The 22,552-nt window shown below is 36.5% G+C and overlaps 1 protein-coding gene across 1 annotated transcript; it reads right to left on the reverse strand.

Moving 5' to 3' along the window:
* Positions 1 to 5,323: 5,323 nt before the first annotated feature.
* LOC143583874 (uncharacterized) lies at positions 5,324 to 21,241 on the reverse strand. Its single transcript, XM_077066060.1, has 3 exons — positions 21,226 to 21,241; positions 20,002 to 20,964; positions 5,324 to 5,433 (listed from the first exon to the last, which is right to left on the reverse strand). The coding sequence occupies exons 1-3, from the start codon at positions 21,239 to 21,241 to the stop codon at positions 5,324 to 5,326; spliced, it is 1,089 nt and encodes a 362-aa protein (XP_076922175.1).
* Between the last annotated feature and the right edge of the window lie 1,311 nt (positions 21,242 to 22,552).

The following is a 22,552-nucleotide window of genomic DNA, read 5'->3' on the forward strand; positions in this document are numbered from 1 at the left end:
AACTGTATAACAATTACACGTATCAATTATCTATCACTACCCATATCGCGTCTTTAGTCTAATTATAACCCTCAACGGACGGGGGTTCGGGGGCAGCGCCCCTGGCAGCGGGGTTTAGGGGCGGCAGCCCCTAGCAGGGTCCAAGGGGCAGAGCCCTTGGCTAGGGTCGAGCTTCCAGGTCAGCTTGGAAAAATTTTATTTCCATTAACTGTCTTAACACATTTTCCATTAGTATTTTAATTCATTATTTAATTCGCTATCTCCTTCGCCTTAACGAATTAAGCCTAATTCGTTACTTTCATAATCTAGTTCGTTAACTGATTCGTCGTCTAATCATCATTTGGTTCGCCCTCTGATTCGTTAACTTATCATAACGAATTGGGCATGTAACGAATCATTTGATTCGTTATCATTCCATGGCGAACTAGTGGGTAACGAATCACTTGATTCGTCATCTTAGCATAACGAACTGGGTGATCTAATTCGTTATTTTGTCTTAACGAATGGTAGAACTAACTCGCTATTTGGACATAACGAATTGCACCATTCTTAACGAATCATCCATGTTCTTATCCAGACTTTGACTTAGATTCAAAGTCAAAATTGCATATTTAAGAATAAATACATGTATTAATATCAGGCCGGTTTGGATTTTAGAGTAACATGCGTTGGCCATCAGGCCAGCGCCTAACTTGTTTACAATGCTGAAACGCGTAATATATAACAGATTTTAATCAGTTCATCATCTTCCCAACCAAGCCCTAGGATCCAAAATTGATTAATGGGTTTATGTTTGTTAAAATTATGTTGGGGTTTTTGTTAATCGCATAAAAACGAGCCAAATACATAAATTAATTACCGGAATTGATGAGGTGACGAGGGAGAACGGCTGTTTTAGGTTTGCGGCTCAAGTGGAGATCAAAAATGATATTAACGAGCTTGTTTGCTATAATTAGGTTAGGGTTTTGATTTGCGAGGTCTAGAGGACGGTGTGGTGTGTTTTAATTGAATAATTAACGAGTTTATATAGTGTTTTAGAGACAAGACCAGCCGCGGTTTGTGTTTGTTAGGCTAGCTGTCAAAACATTATTATTTTCCACAATTAAAACGTCGGTGTGAAGTGTTTTTGGTAACTAAATGATCTTATGTGATCAATTTTGTTTAATAAGGCTGAGAATTGAGGAACAAGCAAGGGGGGGGGGGGGGCTTTGGTGTCGGCAGTGAGAGGAAGAAGAAGGAAAGAAATAATTTGAATAACATTTGCTAAGAGGTCCTCGATCTATGGCTTGTGGTTCAAAAATGAATTAAAGTTAGTTAAGTGCTAGTTTTGTACATGAATTATAATCATAATCAATTAAAATAAATAAATAAATAAAATGTTGAACACCGATGAACTTTATTGATAAAATAACCGAACCCGAACCCGGGTCGGGTAATGGTTACAAAACCGATAGGGAAACCGAAAACCCGAAATGTTACATACTTTGAGCTTAATACGTTTAATCAATTCATACCGATTAATAGATATAGGATTTAGTTATGTGATATGTGTAGGTGATTAGGTAATAGATTAATGTGAACGAAGTGTTGAGTAGAGATTTGGGCAGAGTAAAGGCTTGAGAGAATAAATCATAAACACTTGTTAAATTATGCGACTGAGAACAAGTTTATATATAGAAGATGAATGTCATTCGTTTCGTCTTCATACAATAAGTAATTTAATGAGTATGGTGAATGACTTGTTCGCTATACTCCATTCGTCAACATTTCATGAAAAATGGACACAAATAAACAAGAATATCATCATTCGTTAAGCACACTTAACGAATGAGCATAGATAATCTAACGAATGAGACTGGTAATTACCAAAATGCCATTACATTAATATAAATATAAATATAAATTACATAAGTTACAAAGACTCGATATGACCAAAACCGTGTATTAAGAATACTTTTAGGTTTCTGATCTTCATATCCTTAGCCAATTGCATTCCTGCAATCAAAGCTTTATATTTTGCTTCATTATTTGTTGCTTGAAATCCACAGATGAGGATTGGGGTATGATGTCCCCCGTGGTGATTTTAGTATGATTCCAAGCCCTGATCCCCTTATGTAGAATGTTCCATCAGTGACTAGGATCCACTCTTCATCTGTTTCATTAAGCTGTTGGACCTTTATATCCGTTTCTCGTTGGATACCACTACTAAAATCAGCCATAAAATCTGTTAGAGCCTGTGATTTGATTGTTGTTGTTGGCTCATATATCAAGTTATAAGCACTAAGTTTCATAGACCATTTGACCATCCTCCCTAACATTTCTATCTTTCTCAAAACACACTTTCTTGGATAATTAGTCTTAACATGAATAGCATGTATTTAAAATAATGTCTAAGGTTAACTGATGCCATGACTAATGCAAAGATTAATTTTTCAAGATGAGAAAACCTTGTCTCCGCATCTAATAGACTTTTACTTACCTAATAGATAGGATGTTGTTCACCTTCGTAGTCCTTGACAAGCACGGCGCTTATGGTGGTCTTGGATACCGCTAAGTATAAGGTGTAACATCCCGGATTAAGCATAAACGCCTAAGTGTGATGTATAGATTGCTCAAACACATGTGACACTATTAAGTGACAATATTATCATTAATTAATTTATACATCAAGTACACAAGTTTGTGGCAAGAAATACAAAGAAATTATAAGAACAATTAAATAACTTGTCCGTTTATTAATATAACGTAAGTTCTAGTGTCTTCTCCAAGTCTAATACTCTAATGATTACATGTAGCATATATATATATATATATATATATATATATATATATATATATATATATATAATGTCAACTAAATAAATAGTTGATGAGTTCACACAATTTTTTATATATATAATATAAAAGCCATATGTACTTGGAAAATCTAGCAAGTAAAGTCCTTTTTAGTTGGTAACAACCAACGTACTTGGATCGGGGGTCCATTTTCCACTCATAACAAAATGGTTTCGAGTGCAAAGTGGGGCGTATTATCATACTTATTGAAGATACCATGTGCAAGTAAGTTTTGAGCAAGCAATCCAATAAATACACAAGTCCATGATATGAATTGTAGTTATTTTAATAAATAAGTAAACAATTGATTTGATAGGATATATTTTCTACCCTCAAAATATTTAAAAGAATACAAAGGGGATGCGAAAAAACTCACCTCGAAACGAGGATGAGAGTTTGAACGAGTTGAAAAAACGACGTGTAGAATCACAACGAATTATCCTAATCAAGTAAATACGTATGCTAGATTTAACAACGAGTCTAAATGAAACGAATACTATGACAAATTAAGAACGTACGTATTTTTTATTTAAAATTAATTTAACTCAAATGAATTAAATTTTATATAAACCATTTGATATTATTTATAAATGAATAATTATAACTTTTTAATATAAGCTTAAATAACAAGATTAAAACCAATTTATGATTAAATGTTTCGGTTTTGAGTAACATGATAAATTTATTAATTATTTAATTTAAAGGTTTTTACATGAATTATTTTAAAGAAATTATACATATTAGTTATGTTGAACAAAAATAAACAATAATTAATTATTTAAAGATATCAAGTATATTAGCTCTATTTTAAAGAAAAATTTAAATAAAACAATTTTGTATAAATCATTGTATTTAAAAGAAAGCATGTAAAACTCTATGATAATCAATGGATCGTAATGTTTAGATAAATAAATAAATATATATATATATATATATATATATATATATATATATATATATATATATATATATATATATCCATGCTTGTTCTTGCAAAATAACTAGGTTTAATCCTAAATTTTGAAACAAAGTGTGTATCTTGGATATCCAAGATTATAATGATTCTTAAAACCAAAATATAAGATTTTTATGATAAAAGTATCATGATCATGAAGAACAACTTATCAACAAGCATGAACATTCAAGGTAAAATCAAAACAAATGCTATAAAGTGCATGGAATCATATAACTTACTTGTTAGTGCTCTCAAGCTTAAGAAAAGAATGTACTGATGTGTGAAAATGATGAAGAATTAGTCATCCTTTTATAGTGAATTGTAGAGTTGTTATGGCTTATAGTGTTTATGAAACTTTAATCATATTTAATATAATTAAAAACAAAAGTTAAAATGGTTTAAAAGGTATTCAAAGTGTTTAGCTCTGTCAATAAATTTTATTTAATAAAAACTTTAACTGGTTTATTTTTATTTGTTAAAAAACAACATATGAAATAATAATAATAATAATAATAATAATAATAATCCAAGAATAATTATAGTGTTTTGCATGGGAAAAGTTCATGAATAAATAATCATGGTTATGAATGTTTTAAATGCACATGCAATACTACAAGGGTGATGAAAAATAAAATTGTATAGATCACGGGATTGCAAAGGCAACACACACAATATCAATAATGAGATGATAAATAAAAGACCAAATTTTATTAAATATCAAAACGTGTCGGGTTTTCGAATTTGAAAATTAACGAATGTTACATATGGATAATGGCTCATTGTTTTCTGATTTCATTAATAATGGTGCTGAAGATAGATATGTCTTTAGCTTTTGGAATGCTTTCTCATGTTGTTCACTCCACTCAAATATTTTATTCTTTCTTAGGATATCATAGAGTTCTTTACACCTTTCGAAAGATCTTGAGATGAACCTGTTGAGTGCCTCTACTCTCCCTGTTAACCTTTGAACACCTTTAGAATTTGTCGGGCAGGTGATGACTGCTTTGATAAGTTCTATACTTGTTTTTTATCCCTCTTTTTGTGACCATACATCAGAAATTTTCCTGATTCTACACCGAAATGGCACTTTGAAGGATTCAACTTCATGTTGAATTTTTCAATGATATCAAATCCTTTGGATGATCCTCAGCTTTCTTGGATTTAACCACTATATGGTCAATGTATACTTCCATCGTGTCCCCCAGTTTGTCTTTGAACATCATGTTGACAAGCCTTTGATATGTTGCACCTGCATGTTTAAGACAAAATGGCATAGCAGTGTAACAATAAATACTTGTGGGTGTCATGAAGATTGTATCCTCTTGATTTAATGGCTCCATATGGATTTGCTGCTATCCCGAGGATGTATCCATGAAGGATAACATTTGATGGCTTGCCGTTGCATCCATCATCTAGTCTATATGAGGTAAAGTAAATGAATCCTTTGGGCATGCTTTGTTGAGATAAGCGAAATCCACACAAAATCTCCATTTCCCATTTTTCTTTGGTACTACTACCATGTTGACGGGCCATCTAGGAAACTTGATCTCTCTTATCATCCCTGTTTTGAGTAGCCTTTCTACCTCTGCTTGTGCGATCGCATTCTTCTCGGGTGCATAATTTCTTCTCTTTTAATGTATAGCCTGAAACCGTTATAATTAAAAAATTTATGAGTAATAATATCTTTAGAAATACCTATATTGCTTCATGTTTACAGTCGAATATTGATCGTCTTTATTTTAGGAACTCTAGGATCCTTGATTCATTATTTTTTAGGGATATTACATCCTAAGAGTATCTTGTTTTCTTTAATTGCTCGTTTGCTTCTAGGGGCCTCATGATCCTCTTTTTTTAATTGCTATGTTTGCCTTAATTTTACGGATGGCTTCATGGAGGATGTATAACTGATGTATATAAAAATATATATTTTTTAGCGTCAAATAATCTCTAAAAACTGCAACTTCTATCAAATAATATAGTTCAAATAGCTACTTATCATGTTAAAATGTATTTTTAAGTAAATCCAAGCCTCAAACAAAGAAACGAACGAAAATCTAAAGAAAAATCAAAGAAAACCCAAGAAAACAGTGAAACACGCCCCCTGCCTCATAAAACATGCCACCATGCTTTCATGCGGAAGAAAAAACAAAAATCTGCAAGAAAAGACAAAATATTGGACAAATAGACATGGGTTCGTGCCTCAGAAGACACGGGGCCGTGGTCACCTATCAGAAAAGACAAAATAAAATAGAACAAGACACCAAAACACGAAGTCGTGCCTCATGAAGCGCGCCCCTGTGGTGAGTCATCATGTACGATCTGACAGATCATTAATTACGAGTGACAGATGGACACGGGGGCATGCCTCATGGAGCATGGGGTCTTGCCTGATCACCCAAACTGCCTATAAATAGTGGAGCATGTTGCATTTAGCAAGTGTTCTTGAATAGAGTTCTATACGAGTTTCTCTTATAAAAACACTCACTTTACACTCATATTGAAGGACTTGTGGAGAGTTTGAAGGCTTGGAGGTTATCATCACCTTTATCCATCACCATTGAAGAAGGAAGATTCATCCACATTTGATTAGATTGTTCCAGTTTGATCATGTGTTTGTTATCTTCATCTCTTATGACGTTCATAACCATGTTCATTATGACCTAAACTCCATTCACCATTTAATTTCTATGAAGAAGCTTTGGTTTACTTGATGATTATATTAAATATGTGATTTAGTTTGGTAAAGTACATGGTTATTTTGCAATTATCCTTTGATGAAAAATGTTTTATCACTTTAACTCAATACATCAAGGTTGATGATTAAAAATCATTCATGATTCACTCATGTTCTTGGAGACTAGAAATGGTAAAAATAATACATTGATAACTTATTCAAGATAAAACACAGATCCTTATATTGTACTTAGAAATGATGAGATATAAGCTATGATCTATTTCTCTAGTTTTAATAATTTTGAAATAACATTGTTAACACGATTGCTTAGGTTTTCATTCTAGTTAAAGAAATCATATGTTAATGGAATGTGTAATTATAACCTAATTAAATCAACCAAGGGGAGGTTGTGTGAGTTAACTACAATCACCCGAAGTTGTTAGAATTGGTATTTGAGAAATCGAAGTAAATCTAAATCTTTCTATTTTACTAAACTACTTGCCTACTTAAATTGACATTCTCATGGTAGTATGAGATTAAGCAAGGATGGACTTGAAAATATGCATGCTACTTTCTTTATATGTCATAGAATATGTTCACTTTGATATGAGGGACTATTCTATCATATATTATTAAGGCAATTTTATTACATGTTTACTTATTAGTCATCAAGGAAGAATGAAGTGGATTCTTGATCTTAGATGGTAAGCTTCATATAATTGAATTATTTATTTAGAATTTCTTTTCTTGTCACCTACATATTATATATATAATTATTTCTATTCTATATAAAGTTTAAAAATCAACCCCAAAATGATTAAAACTCTCCGATTGAAGTAAAACGAAGATTCATTATTAGAAACATTTATGTCAACGGATCGATACTTGGTTCTTACCAATAATATTCTACATATACGATAGGTACACTTGCCTATTTTGTGTTTGTTTAGTTTTAGTAGAAATCACTTTCATAAATTTAAAATACGATCTTGTGCGAAAGCTAAAAATCCATTCCTAAAACAATCTTTAACCACTCAAATGCACCACATCAAGTTATTGGCACCGTTTCCGAGGACACGATACTTTTCTAAGAACGATCCAAGTTTTAATTTAATCATTGTTCATAATTGTATAAAATTTTTAACTTTGTTTTTTATTTTCTTTTAACTAGCCATTTAGATTAGATTTTTCTTATTTTAAGGCTATCCTAACCTTTAGTTAAATTTAACTATCCTTTAGTTTAGTTTAACCTTAAATAGTTTAATTTTAAGTTAATCCTATGTATGTCCTCTACATTCGGAACTGAACTTGTTTCTCCAATTTCTGAACCCGAACGACGTTTTCGCTGAAGAATACGCAAACGGGCAACAGAAGCCGCGAAAACAATCAAAGACAAATCAGTAGAAGCCACGACATCGGAAGGAAATCAAGCCGAAGATATGATGGAAGCACCAAACAATTAACTGAACATGAGCCAGTATGCCAAGCCAACTCTCGAAGGCTACGGAAATGGAGTGGCTCCACCTGAAATCACCGAAAACTTCGAAATAAAATCAAGCACCATTCATATGGTTGAAAATTCAGTTCAATTTCATGGTCTCCTCGACGAAGACCCTCTTTCTCATACATCTCGATTCTTAAGAATTTGCGGAACCTTTAAAATTCAAAACTGTTCAGAAGATCATATCAAACTCAAACGCTTTCCTTTACCCAAATCATGGCCAAGACAAATGAAGCAGAAAAGAAGACCGACTTAAGAGCCGTTGATATCATCGGAGTATTGTTAAAGCATGAAGCTGACCTAAAAAGCCAACAAGCATCAATGTAGAATCTAGAAACTCAAATCGGACAAATAGCCTGACAATTGTCTGAAAGACCACCCGGTGCTCTTCCAAGCAACACAATAACAAACCCGAATGCAACAGCCAACGTTGTTAAATTGAGAAGTGAAACAACCACTGTTGCCTCACCAACTTCAGAACCAGCTATGGAGAAGGAAGTCCCTGATAAACGTAGGAAAGACTAAGTCCATCTGGCACTGTACAACCTAATGAACCAGTCCGAATTTATGTTCCACCTATTCCATACCCTGAACGGCTGAAACAGGAGAGATTGGAAGCTCAGTACGGGAAGTTTTTAGAACTCTTCAAACAACATCACATCAACTTCCTTTAGTTGAAGCCATTGCACATATGACAAAATATGCAAAGTTTCATAAGAAGTGTTGACCAACAAAAGGAAGTTGGAGGAGCTCTCGCATGTCACCTTAAGTGAAGAATGCTCAGTTGTCCTCCAAAACAAGCTGCCGCCAAAAATAACCAATCCATGGAGCTTTATTATCCATTGTCTCATAGGAAATTTGTCTGTTAGCAATGCCCTAGCTGACCTAGGAGGTAGTATTAATCTAATGCCTTATGCGGTTTTTACAAAACTAGGGATAGGAGAACCAAAGCCCACCCGCATATGCATTCAAGTAGTTGACCGATCCGTTAAATATCCTCGGGGCATTATTGAAAACATGCTTGTCAAAATTGACAAATTTGTTTTCCTAGTAGATTTTGTAATTCTAGAAATGGAGGAAGACAAAAGTGTACCTCTGATTTTAGGGAGACCCTTTTTAGCCACCGCAAAGACTATTATTGATGTTTGCACCGGCAAACTCAATCTCTGGGTCAATGACGAGGCAATCACTTTTGATATACGAAAATCGATGCAACATCCGCAACGTCACCATGACACATTATATTGTATTGACGTCATCGATTCTGTCATGAGTTGCTATATGCGGAAGTCCTTCATCAGTAACACACTAGAAACACAAATCTTAACCGAAACTGTCACCAAACCCATTTTAGAAAATGAAACTCTCGATGCTAACAACAATAAAGAAGCATTAGAAGTAGTATGTGAGATTATCGAATGTAATGAAAAATCAAAACCATCAATCGAAAAACCACCAGCCTTGGAGCTAAAAGAACTATCAAACCATCTCGAATACGCCTTTCTAGAGAAAGACTCATAACTCCCAGTAACTATTTCATCTCGCCTTTCTAAAGAAGAGAAAGACGAACTTCTTAAGGTTATTAAAAACCATAAGAAGGCTAGCGCATGGAAGATCATGGATATCAAGGGCATCAGTCCTTCCTTTTGTACTCAAAAAATTCTCATGGAGGAAGAATAGAAACCCGTGGTCCAACATCAAAGACGTCTTAATCCCAACATGCAAGATGTGGTGAAGAAAGAAGTAATCAAAATCCTTGATGCTGGATTAATCTACCCAATATCATATTCACATTGGGTTAGTCCAGTTTAAGTAATACGAATGAGGACCATCACAGGCTGGCGAGTTTGCATTGACTACTGGAAGCTTAATGACGCCATAAGAAAAGAACATTTTCCACTTCCTTTTATCGATAAAATGCTTGAACGGTTATCAGGGAAGATGTTCTACTATTTTCTTGATGGATTCTCTGGATACTTTCAGATTCCCATTGCCCCTGAAGTTCAGGAGAAAACCACCTTTACATTTCCGTATGGCACATTTGCCTACCGAAGAATGCCCTTTGGTCTATGTAATGCTCCAGCCACCTTCCAACATTGCATGGTGGCCATATTTCATGAAATGATCGAACACTCTATGGAAGTTTTCATGGATGACTTCTCAGTCTTTAGAGACTCCTTCGATCATTGTCAAAGAAACCTAGACAAAATGTTAGCTAGGTGTGAGGAAGTAAATTTAGTTCTCAACTGGGAAAATGCCACTTTATGGTCAAAGAGGGCATTGATCTCAGTCACAAGATATCCCAAGCAGGACTAGAAGTTGATAAGGCAAAAATCGAAACCACATCAAAACTTTCGCCACCAACTTCAGTCAAAGCCATTAAAATTTTTCTAGGTCACGAAGGATTCTATCGCCTCTTCATAAAAGATTTTTCCAAAGTTTCTGAACCTATGACCAAACTTCTGGAGAAAGATGCACCATTCGTCTTCTCGGAAGAATGTGTTGAATTATTCAACATATTGAAAGACAAACTTGTCAACGCACCAATCATGATCACACTTGATTGGACCCTTCCATTAGAAATCGTGTGCGATGCAGGTGACATTGCAGTTGGAGCCATACTCGGACAACGCATAGAAAATTTTTTTTACCCAATTAACTATGCTAGCAAAACTCTTAATGATGCACAATAAAATTACACAACAATATAAAAAGAGTTATTAGTCGTAGTTTTTGCCTTTGAAAAATTTAGATCCTACCTGGTTCTATCCATAGCCACCGTTTACACCGACCATGCCGGGATACGATACATCTTCAATAAACAATATGCAAAACCCAGACATCTGATGGATTCAAATACTCCAACAATTTGACATAGAAGTCAATGACAAGAAAGGAGAAGAGAATGTATCCGCAGACCATCTTTCACGCTTAGAATGCCCAGCATCAGAAGAACTTCACAAGGATATTATCGATGATAACTTTCCAAACAAAGTTCTCATACATATCCAAGAATTCATGAAAGAGGAGGATGAACACCCTTGGTTTGCCGATTTTGCGAACTATTTAGCTTATGGAATCCTAAGAAAAAGGGTAACTCATCAACAACAGAAGAAATTCTTCTCGGACCTTAAGTTCTACTTCCGGGAAGATCCGTACTTGTTTAGGACAGGTGCCGATCAGGTTTTTCGTAGGTGTGTATCATGAAATGAAACTTTAGATATTCTCAAACACTGCCATGAATGACCAACTAGTGGACACCATAGTACCGCCCACCATGGTCATAAAAGTGTTTGACACAAGATTTTTCTGGCCCACCATATATAAAGACACAAATGCTTTGATCCAAGCATGCGATGCTTATCAAAGAGTCGGGAACATCTCAGCCAAGAATGAGATTTCTCAAAAGGGCATCTAATTTGTGAGGTTTTTGATTTATGGGGAACACATTTCATGGGCTCATTTCCTAACTGATTCAGAAATAAATACATCCTAGTAGCAGTTGCCTAAGTGTCTAAATGGGTAGGAGCATAAGCTCCTCCCACTAACGATGCTCGAGTTGTAGTACGAATTCTAAAAAGGTTATTTTCACTATTCGGTACTCCAAAGGCTTTAATCAGCGACAAAGGTACTCCCTTCTGCAATGCCCTAATGTAAAAATTCTTAGCACGATATGGATTTCACCACCGCTTGGCTAGTGGGAAAGTGGAAGTTTCGAATCAGGGAATAAAAAGAATTATCGAAAGAACTACATGGATGAATCGCAAAATTGGGCAGAGAAGTTAGATGACGCTTTGTGGGCCCTTTGAAAAGCCTACAAAACCCCCATACGAACAACACTCTTCAAACTTGTTTATGGGAAGGCATGTCATCTACCCGTAGAGCTAAAACACAAAGCTTATTGGGCTCTTAGAGCTGTAAATTTTGATCTAATGTCCGTCGGTAAATATCGGGAAGATCAAATTCACGAGCTCGAAGAACTAAGAGCACTAGCATACGAAAATTCCTGGTCTTACAAAGAAAAGACTAAACGTTTACACGACTCCCATTTAAAAGGAAACAAAAGGTTTCAAGTTGGCGATCGTGTACTGTTATACAACACATGTTTACGTCTTTTCCCAGGAAAGTTAAAATCTCGTTGGACATGTCCATACATAGTTGAATCAGTTTTTAACTACGGGACGGTCGAGATTTCAAATTCTGATGGCCACAAGTTCAAAGTTAATGGACATAGATTAAAACCATATATCGATGGACCATTCAAAGCCGTCTCGGAGGTATTAATCGTCCAAAACCGATAAACATACTGGAAATAGGTTTTGGCCAAGACCCTATTTAAACCAGGCCTTGTATATATATTCCTTAGTTTTAAAAAAAAGTTAATAATCAAAACACGGGGGCGTGCCTCAATAGGCAGGTTCCCGTGCCACAAAATGCGGGGCATAATCTTCACTGCAAAAATCTTAGTTAGTCTGATTCGTAACAGAATTGTCAGATTGAAAGCACAAGGCTGTGTTCCCAAAAGCATGGAGACGTGCCTGGCAATTGTTTGGCTATAAATTGCATCTCTTGCCAATGCATTTCTTGCACCGAACCAAACACCAACTCTCAACTCTGAGAATCAAATGCCAACTGAGATGAGCAATGAAACTCCCGTTCCTCGCAACCGAGAAATGAAACCCGATACTTTTCGAAAACTAAGCTATGCATCAAACTTCAAGAGCTCATGAAGAAACTCACCGAAATGAATCTCCTCGCAGAAATACGTCTCATTCAACTCACCGATTCGATGGAAAGTATGAAAATGGAATTACGAGACATCAACGAACAGTTGTAGTTTCTAGTCCTTCGTTTCACCTACTCTCCTCCACCCGGACCATTCGATAGAGGAGACCCATTTAGTGGAATCTAGAGTCATTTTTATCTTTTCTTGTGTAATCAAGTGCACTAGGCACAAGTTTAGGACTTTCGGGCTTACCCCGATTTAATTTCATGTATTAGGATATTCGGGCTTATCCCGACTCTATGTTTAGGACCTTTTATTAATGAAAGTAATTTAAGTTCGTAAATTGTGTTCAATTAGCATCATAAACATCTTCTGAATGTTCCTGCTCTCGCGTTTTGCTGAAACATCAAAGATAAAATTCCAGTGACCAAAGCACTGGTAGTGCTTTCATTTACAAGCCCCTGTGCTCACCTTAGAATCTTAAGCATGATACGTGCTGACGTCGTACAATTCTCTGAATTATAAATATTTATTCCCTCGATAACATGGGGCGGTGTAACTAGTTACACGGGGTCGTGCTCGACGTACCAATCTCTCTATATATTACAAACAATCTTCACTATTCAATTCATACCAAACAAAACATTTCCTCAAATGGATAACAAGAGAATGGAATGAAAATCAGTGAAGAAGTTTAAGAATGGTGAAAATTCTTCACATCTTGAAGAAGAAAACATCAGACTTCAAAGTATAGTGAGAGACCAAGTCGAGAGCAACATTCAAGCGGAGGCTTTCTTGATCGAACTAACTAACAAGGTCGAACTACTAAGGTTCAAAAACTTCCACATTGTTGAAAGTCACAACAAAGATGTGGATTTCAAGTTGAACTTCCTAAACCGAGAAATCGGAAAGCTCGTCAAAAAGCTCAACTTTCGGGCTTACCCCGATTTAATTTCATGTATTAGGACATTCAGGCTTATCCCGACTCTATGTTTAGGACCTTTTATAAATGAAAGTAATTTAAGTTCGTAAATTGTGTTCAATTAGCATCTTAAACATCGTTCCAAAAGTTCCTACTGTCGCGTTTTGCTAAAATATCAAAGATAAAATTCCATTGACCAAAAGCACGGGCCGTGCTTCCATTTACACGCCCCTGTGGTCACCTTAGAATCTTAAGCATGATACGTGCTGACGTCGTACATTCTCTGAATCATAAACATTTATTCCCTCAATAACATGGGGCGGTGTAACTAGTTTCACGAGGCCGTGCTCGACGTACCAGTCTCTCTATATATTACAAACAATCTTCACTATTCCATTCATACCAAACAAAACATTACCTCAAATGGATAACAAGAGAATGGAATGAAAATCAGTGAAGAAGTTCAAGAATGGTGAAAATTCTTCACATCTTGAAGAAGAAAACATGAGACTTCAAAGTATAGTGAGAGACCAAGTCGAGAGCAACAGGCTTTCTTGATCGAACTAACTAACAAGGTCGAACTACTAAGGTTCGAAAACTTCCACATTGTTGAAAGTCACAACAAAGATGTGGATTTCAAGCTCAACTTCCTGAACCGAGAAATCGAAAAACTCGTCAAAAATATTTCCGAACTGTTCGAAGCCAAGAGAGCCCCACCACACATTCAAGACCTATTCGGGAATGGTGATCGTTAGTAGTTTCGAGTAGGATAACCTTTGTCTTGTTTTCCTAGGATTTGTTATCGATTAAGCTAGTTCTTATGTTTCTTGGTTCATGTTGTTTTATTAACGGTGTAGTGTTTGGAAAATTAATGTAATTTCGTAGGATTCTATGTTTTTAACCTTAATAATCATAAAAATCAGATAAAAATGACCAGCTCATTAAAATAAGCAAATAAACAAAAAGGACATGACTGCTACCGGCAGCACAAGGTCGTGCTTCTCAAAGCACGGGGCCGTGCCCCGCTCTACAGTGCAGTTACAGGATTTTTATTAAAGTATCAAATTTCTCATAACTTAACCCTAAAAACATACTCTGCCTACATCCAAAAACCTGCAACCTAACACCCCTTATATCAATATTTGCTTCAACCTTTCGATTCTCAACATAAGGTATCTTAATATAATGATACTATAAGTCTAATTCACCGTTCTAGGTCAAAATTGAGCCCCAAAATCTGAATTCATGCCCATTTGTTGTTGAATCGGGTCAAAACCCAGAAACTAGGATGTTTAATTGTTATAGTCTAAGGTTTTGATTTCTTGAAAAGGATTTGACCTGATTAGAACATAGGATTGAAGGAGTTTGTGAAGAAAATCATTCGGCATCGGAACCCATACCATGTAAATCGAACCTGGATGATATTTATTAAGAATCGGGTTGAAATGCAAGTTCGAATCTTAACATTTTCAAAATTCGGATTAAAAACACGAGCTGTGTTTCTGCAAAACATGCCTAGTGGTCTACTGCAGGTCAAAATAGTCAAATCTGCCAAAATTCCAAAAACATGGGGTCGTTTCTCATGAAGCATGGGGGCGTGCTTCAGCTTCTGTTCCATATTTTTAGTTAAATTTTGTGATTATCTGCATAATCTTGTTCTAAATTGCAGATGGCTGAATATGGGAATGATAAGCATGCTTTCTTGATCTTTCCCGAGGACACAATGTGAGATAGCATTGCCCAACAAAGATTGGTCTACTCAAACAACCGATTTCCAGAACCGAACTTCTACGCATATACCGACACGTTGAAGCAAGTAAACCAATTGGGAAGGTACAAAAGACTTGTAAAAGGGCCATGGGCCCGCGTTCTTAGGCAAGGGGATAAATTAGTAACCGAGCTGACTAAGGAGTCTCTGTCCTCGTTCTCGATTAACACAAAATATTTGTATATGTGGAACGATATGGCTATCCAGTTTAGAATCGGTTGAGCATGGTATAACACTTCAATCACACAGCATGGAGTTGACATGGGTAATTACACGTCCGATGAGACCGACTCGGCTTTATGGTATGAGACGGGGACAACATTTGCGGACGAAGATGATCAGGGAGCAGATGAACCGGGAAATACCATAATGCAAGCATGGGAACAGTTGTGTTATGGAGATGAAAAGTATTATCCAAGCAGCACAAATAGCACTGCTTTACGCGACTCGTTGATGCATTACATTCACCACTTGTGAGCCACACAGTGACACAACGTGGCCAGAGCAAGGGGCTGTGGGGTTAAGAGATTTGTGAGCCCTTTATTGCATCAAGAATCATGTACCATGTAGCATCACTTACCTGTTCTGTCAACTTTTTAAAACAAATGCAAATGCAAACAGCCTAAATACCCCGATCTTTGGTGGTGCATGGATCTATAATCTTTGGTGGTGCATGGATCTATAATCTCTACAAAGCTTATGGTGCAGAAAGAGAAGGAACACAAAGCTCAAACCCAATACCACTCGATCTCAACTTCTGTATAAGTATGCAAATGGTCCAACAGATTGAGCGAAACCCAGCTAAGTGGAGGTTTCAGGATGCCCTCAACCAGATTTGGGATCCTGGGGACCCGATGAGATGACCATTCAGGACATACCGGAGAAGAGGACCGGATCGCCACCATGACAGACCCGCCGACGAACTTACTCTCAGTAGAGCGGCCCATCACCATCATGAGCCAGCCCCCGCTCGTCTCATCAAAGCCAATACTCTTTAAAGTGGCTATATGAGCTCATTGACCGTTTTCAGATTCGAACTACCGCTTCATTTGGCAGGTTATCATGACAGATCACTGAATCTGACGCACAGCGTGCCGCGGAGTACGCATAGACGAGGCGGGAGATTCATCGGCTAGAGAAGCGCATGGATCAGCAATTGGGACCCTTTGACCAGGAGCATCCGGGAAACTGACGAGCGACGGCGATGGTAGGTCTGGGTATGGGCATGGGCTTGGGTGATAGTACTTGATAACATTATTATTATTATTATTATTATTATTATTATTATTATTATTATTATTATTATTATTATTATTATTATTATTATTATTATTATTATTATTATGTTTGTTTGAGACAATTTCATTTGGTTGTTTGTTTGTTGTTTGTTATGGCCGGGAGTGCCAAGACATTTGACTGTGGACTTGTTTAGCCCGTGTGGTCAAGGTGCGGATGATTTCATTCCCAATTTTCAGTACTATTATGCTTTGGTTGTTTGTTGGTTGTGTGCAGTTTTTATTATTTAGGTACACTACAGGAAAATGGACGAAAAACAGGGGACGCTCTGTCAAAATTCCGTTAGCCCGTAGGGAAGTTCCTTTCCATACCATACTTTATATGAATCTTTTCACATTGAGGACAATGTGAGATTCAAGTGTGGATAGGGGAATTACTTGACCAATTGCTTGCTCAACTAACCATAAAATTCTCTAATAACAAAATTTTTGAAGCAAATAAAGACTATTTTTGTGACAAAACCAAAAGAAAATCCAAGATATTTTTTTTTTTTTTAGCAAATAACCAACTAAAAAACTACTATAACCAAAAGTGAAAAAGTAAAAAGAAGTTTTGTAATATTGAGAATAAATTAATGCAAAATATGGCGTTTATGCTCAATCCCTTCGTTACTGTGAGAAAAACCTCATGTCATATAAATAATTTTTTTGAAAGCTTTGAGTGAGTCATATGTTTCGTGTGATTTAGAAGTTGTCGCAAGTGTTCATTTCAAGACCGCACGAAGCGTTGTATAAAGAAGAAGATAATATTATCACAATTCGCTCAAACCATTCTCCAAATTACAACACAACAACTCTACCTAAAAACATACCAATTTATCCCTCTCAGCAGTAAAATACAACACTGGTCTTTTACCGACATACCCTAAAGAACTGGAAATGCATCCTTTAGATTTCAATTTTCTTTGCTGCATACATTTCGAAAAACCAAGGTTGCCTCCAGAACTTAGGGAGAGAATCTTTCTCATTAGCAAAGAGGTGAGAAAAAAGTGGTGCCAAGACAAACAAAGGTCATCATTCTGTGGAGTTTCCAAAAGCACAGTGAAAAGAAGAGCAAAAACATACGAACAAGCAAGGTTCAAGTGTAGGGATGTGTGATGTATATAAAAATATACATCTTTTTAGCATCAAATAATCTCTAAAGCTGCAACTTCTATCAAATAATATAGTTTAAATAGCTACTTATCATGTTAAAATGTATTTTCATGTAAATCCAAGACTCAAACGAAGAAACGAATGAAAAGCCAAAGAAAAATCAAAGAAAACCCAAGAAAACAGTGAAACACACCCCCATGCCTCATGGAACACGCCCACATGCTTTCCTGTGCAAGAAAAGACAAAAATCTACAAGAAAATACAAAATACTAGACAGCTGGACACGGGGCCGTGCCTCAGAAGACACGGGGTCGTGATCACCTTTCAGAAAAGACAAAAAAAAAAAAGACACCAAAAACACGAGGCCATGCCTCATGAAGCACGCCCCCGTGGTGAGTCATCATGTACGATCTGACAGAGCATTAAATGCGAGTGGACAGATGGACACTAGGGCGTGCTTCATGGAGCACGGGGCCATGCCTGATCACCCAGACTACCTACAAATAGTGGAGCATGTTGCATTCAACAAGTGTGCTTGAACAGAGTTCTATACGAGTTTCTCTTATAAAAACACCCACTCTACACTCATATTGAAGGTCATGTGGAGATTTTGAAGGCTTGGAGGTTATCATCACCATCATCCATCACCATTGAAGAAGGTAGATTAATCCACATTTGGTTAGATTGTTCTAGTTTGATCATGTGTTTGTTATCTTTATCTCTTTTGATGTTTATAACCATGCTCATTATGAGCTAAACTCCATTCACCATCTAATTTCTATGAAGAAGCTTTGTTTTACTTGATGATTATATTAAATATGTGATTTAGTTTCGTAAAGTACATGGTTATTTTGTAATTCTCCTTCGATGAAAAATGTTTTATCACTTTAACTCAATACATCAAGGTTGATGATTAACAATCATTCATGATTCACTCATGTTCTTGGAGACTAGAAATGGTAAAAGGAATACCTTGATAACTTATTCAAGATAAAACATGGATCCTTATATTGTACTTAGAAATGATGAGATATAAGCTATGATTTATTTCTCTAGGTTTTATAATTCTGAAATAACATTGTTAACACGATTGCTTAGGTTATCATTCTAGTTAAAGAAATCATTTGTTAATGGAATGTGTAATTATAACCTAATTAAATCAACCAATGGGAGGTTATGTGAGTCAACTACAATCACCCGAAGTTGTTAGAATTGGTATTTGAGAAATCGAAGTAAATCTAAATCTTTCTACTTTACTAAACTACTTGCCTACTTAAATTGACATTCTCGTGGTAGTATGAGATTAAGCAAAGATGGATTTGAAAATAGGAATGCTACTCTCTTTTATGTCATAGAATATGTTGACTTAGAAATTAGGGACTATTCTATCATATATTATTAAGACAAGTTTATTACATTTTTTGAGTTATTCGATATATATCAATCAATCAATCAATCAATCATGCCCAGTAAAATCCCACCGACAGCAAAGCTATAAGTAGGGTCTGGGGAGGGTGGGATGTAGGCACACCGTACCTCTATCCAAAGGAATAAAGAGGTGGCTTCCAGAGAGACCCTCGGCTCTAAGTACATGTGTATGAAGCAAAATAAAGGAAATCAAAGTTTAACAGTTATATAAAAACTACTACTAATTATAATAATATTAATAATAAGATCACAGTTTAACAGCTATATAAAAGCTAATAATAATTATAATAATAATAATAATATATGTAAGGGAAATACCATTATGGTATGTGCCCTAAATAAGTTAAGTCTAAGCCCTAAGGTATTCAATTCTCTCTAAAAATCCTTAACTTTAATTCGACTTCTCCCCGAATTCCTATCCTCAACCATGTCCTCGGAGAGGTTTAGGTCTATCAAATCATGCCTAATCCTCTCATCCCAATTCAATTTCGGTCGTCCTCTACCCCTCCTCCCCTCTATAGTAATGTTTTCTATGGATCTAACAGGATTCGTCGTCTGTCTTCTCTTTACATGTCCAAACCATCTCAATCTCCACTCTCTTATCTTGTCTGCTATGTTCGCCACCCCTAATCTCTCGCGAAACACAACGTTTCTTATTCGGTCTAGCCTTGTGTGCCCACACATCCAACGTAGCATTCCACCAATGCTACGTTGGAGTCATTTAACCTTTTAAAGATTGCAGGGTTTAAAAAAATACGGTTAAAAAAAGAAGGGTTTGAGATAAGGTTCTCAAACCCAATACCTCCATCCATGTTGCAACCTGCATCTACTTCGCTTCCATCTCCAGCAGACGCCATCCCACCGAATCCACCATTCCTCCCTTCGACAGCGCGGTGGTTGGCGGTGCTACTAGCGGTGGTTTCTGGATTGCCTACAGCAGAAGCAGATTTTCCCCCTTCTTTATTGTTCTTCTTGTGACCATCATTCCACCAATCGGGGAAGCCGACGAGTTTGAAACACTGGTCTTTGGTATGCTTCGACATCCCACAATGAGTGCACTTCAAGTTAGACTTATCAATCCGAGATGATGAACTACTAATACTCTTATAACCCGACCGTCCTTTTGACAAGAACCCTAAACCTTGCCCTTCTGAATCGTGAGACCCTTTGGCAGCCAATCCCGCCGCCACCCCGTTTTGAGACGACGAACTATCTGTGAGGTTTCCTAGTATTCCTTGGTGTGCCATCTCTTTTCGAACGGCTGCGTAAGCGCCCTCAGCCGAGGGTAACGGGTCCCATCGAAGGATTTCCCTTTTTATGGCATCATATTGTTGGTCAAGGGCATTGAGGAACTGAAAGAGTTTTTGTTCTGACTGGATCTTGTTGTAGGTTGCAATGTCAATTGTGCAGGTCATGGGATTCGGATCTCGCCTTTCAATTTCACCCCAAACGCCCTGTATAATGATCCAAAAATCCTCTAATGGTGACCCATTCTGCTTGATTCCATTCGCCTTAACATGAAGATCAAAGGTTTTCAATTTATCTTTCCCGCTACTGTAGGTAACCACCAACGCATCCCATAAGGTTTTGGCTGTGGGAAATTCAGTTAAGTTACTTGCAAGAGCGGGTTCGATATTTTGTATTAACCAAGAGAACACGACTAAGTCGTCTTGTTCCCATTGTTCATATGTTTCATCAGTTGGTTCCGGTGGTGGCGGGTTTCCCGATAAGTGACCCAACAAATGTTTCGATTTACCACCGATGGCTACTCAAATCATTCGAGCCCATAGGGCGTAATTTTGACTGTTTAGCTTGAGGCTAATTTTCAAGCTATCGGAGAGGTTTTGTTTTGAGGTTTGATTTTGGTTGTTGAGGCTGCTCTTGAGAAGGTTTGTTATTTGCAACGCGAGCTCATCATTGTTGTTCCCGGTCATGATGATTGCTCACAGGTTTAGGAAAAAAATAATAATAATATTTGGGGTAGATTTTGAGTGGTTATGAACAAGTTGATCCTAAGATCATACACCATGCTCTGATACCATGTTTGTGATTGAAATAGTTTGTGATTGAAATACAAAAGATTGCAAATGAGATGAAAGAAGAATCGTTTATTATTTTGATGCATATACAAAGAAGACAATAGAATACAATATATAGGAAAAGTAGGTGAGAGTTAAACAAGGTAATACAATCAATTGTTCATGGCTGGAAATCCTCTCTGACGGCTACAAGATCAAGAGCAAGGTTGGAATAATCTTCTTACTATATGAATTGATGTGATATTGATCCACTTACTTTTCAACCAAAATATTTTTATTTTCTAACAACTTGGAGTTGCAAAGACAACAACTGGTACACTAGCAGTCTAGCACTAGTAGATGGAAGAATGAGAGAAGAATTATGATACGACTCCACCTAATTAGCAAGTCGACCCATCTGGGTCCAAAAGGTCTCAAGTCAGTTACCTTGACCCAGTCAATCAGGAGCAAAGGTTTAGGGCCGAATTAGTTGGTGGTTGGCTGTTGATTGTTAACGTTTGAATGTTACGACGCATTAACTACCAAAATTATGTTCTTAGTATTCATTTTTATTCTAGTTTTCTATGTCTTGTTTATTTTAATTATCAAGTTTATCTTGTAACCGGAGACTTACCATCTCGAATTGGTTAAATCGAAGATTAGTTCCTCTCGAATCGGTCCAACTATCTTATTATTTCAATAAAATAAATCTTTCGTTTTCCGAGTTCTATCATTTGGTTTATTTGTCGGGACATCGAATGGCATTCTCTACCAGGAACAACCCAGAAGGAGGCATATCGAATTCATAGTCTATTGGCTTTCAATTGGAAGCAAACGCTGATAAACTTGAATCTCTAGAATCTCTCAAAGAAGATGTCGCGGCGCACAAATCACACGCCCTTTTAAAAAGAAAATTTAAGTAGCGATTTTGGCCCAACAAAATTCCAAACTCCAGACGAGTATTTATGCGGCATCAAACAGATTGGAACCATTCGTGAGTCAAGCTGGAATTTGCCAAGCAATCTGCTCAAGTGTTTGATTGGCGCAAGCATTGCCTACTTGGGGTGTTCCTAAGCGTGCTAAAACACGAGCAGAAGAATGATGTTCGAATTCATAAATCTCAAAACGATTTATAATGCTATGAGACTTGTTGTGGATCATGAAGCCAAGTTGGGTCAGAACCACTTAAGAACAGAGTCTCCTTAGGCTATTGTTAGATCGTTATCCATTATTTTTGATAGCAAATTACATTTTTCTTTTACACCTTCAAGTACAGGTCACCGATGTAAACGGGAACGCTAAATATGCTAGAGGCTGCAGATGAAGAAGAAGATT

This window comes from Bidens hawaiensis, unplaced genomic scaffold (assembly GCF_021521415.1).
Source record: "Bidens hawaiensis isolate Kalapana, Puna unplaced genomic scaffold, B.hawaiensis_p1.1 tig00032655_1, whole genome shotgun sequence".
Lineage (NCBI taxonomy): Eukaryota > Viridiplantae > Streptophyta > Magnoliopsida > Asterales > Asteraceae > Bidens > Bidens hawaiensis.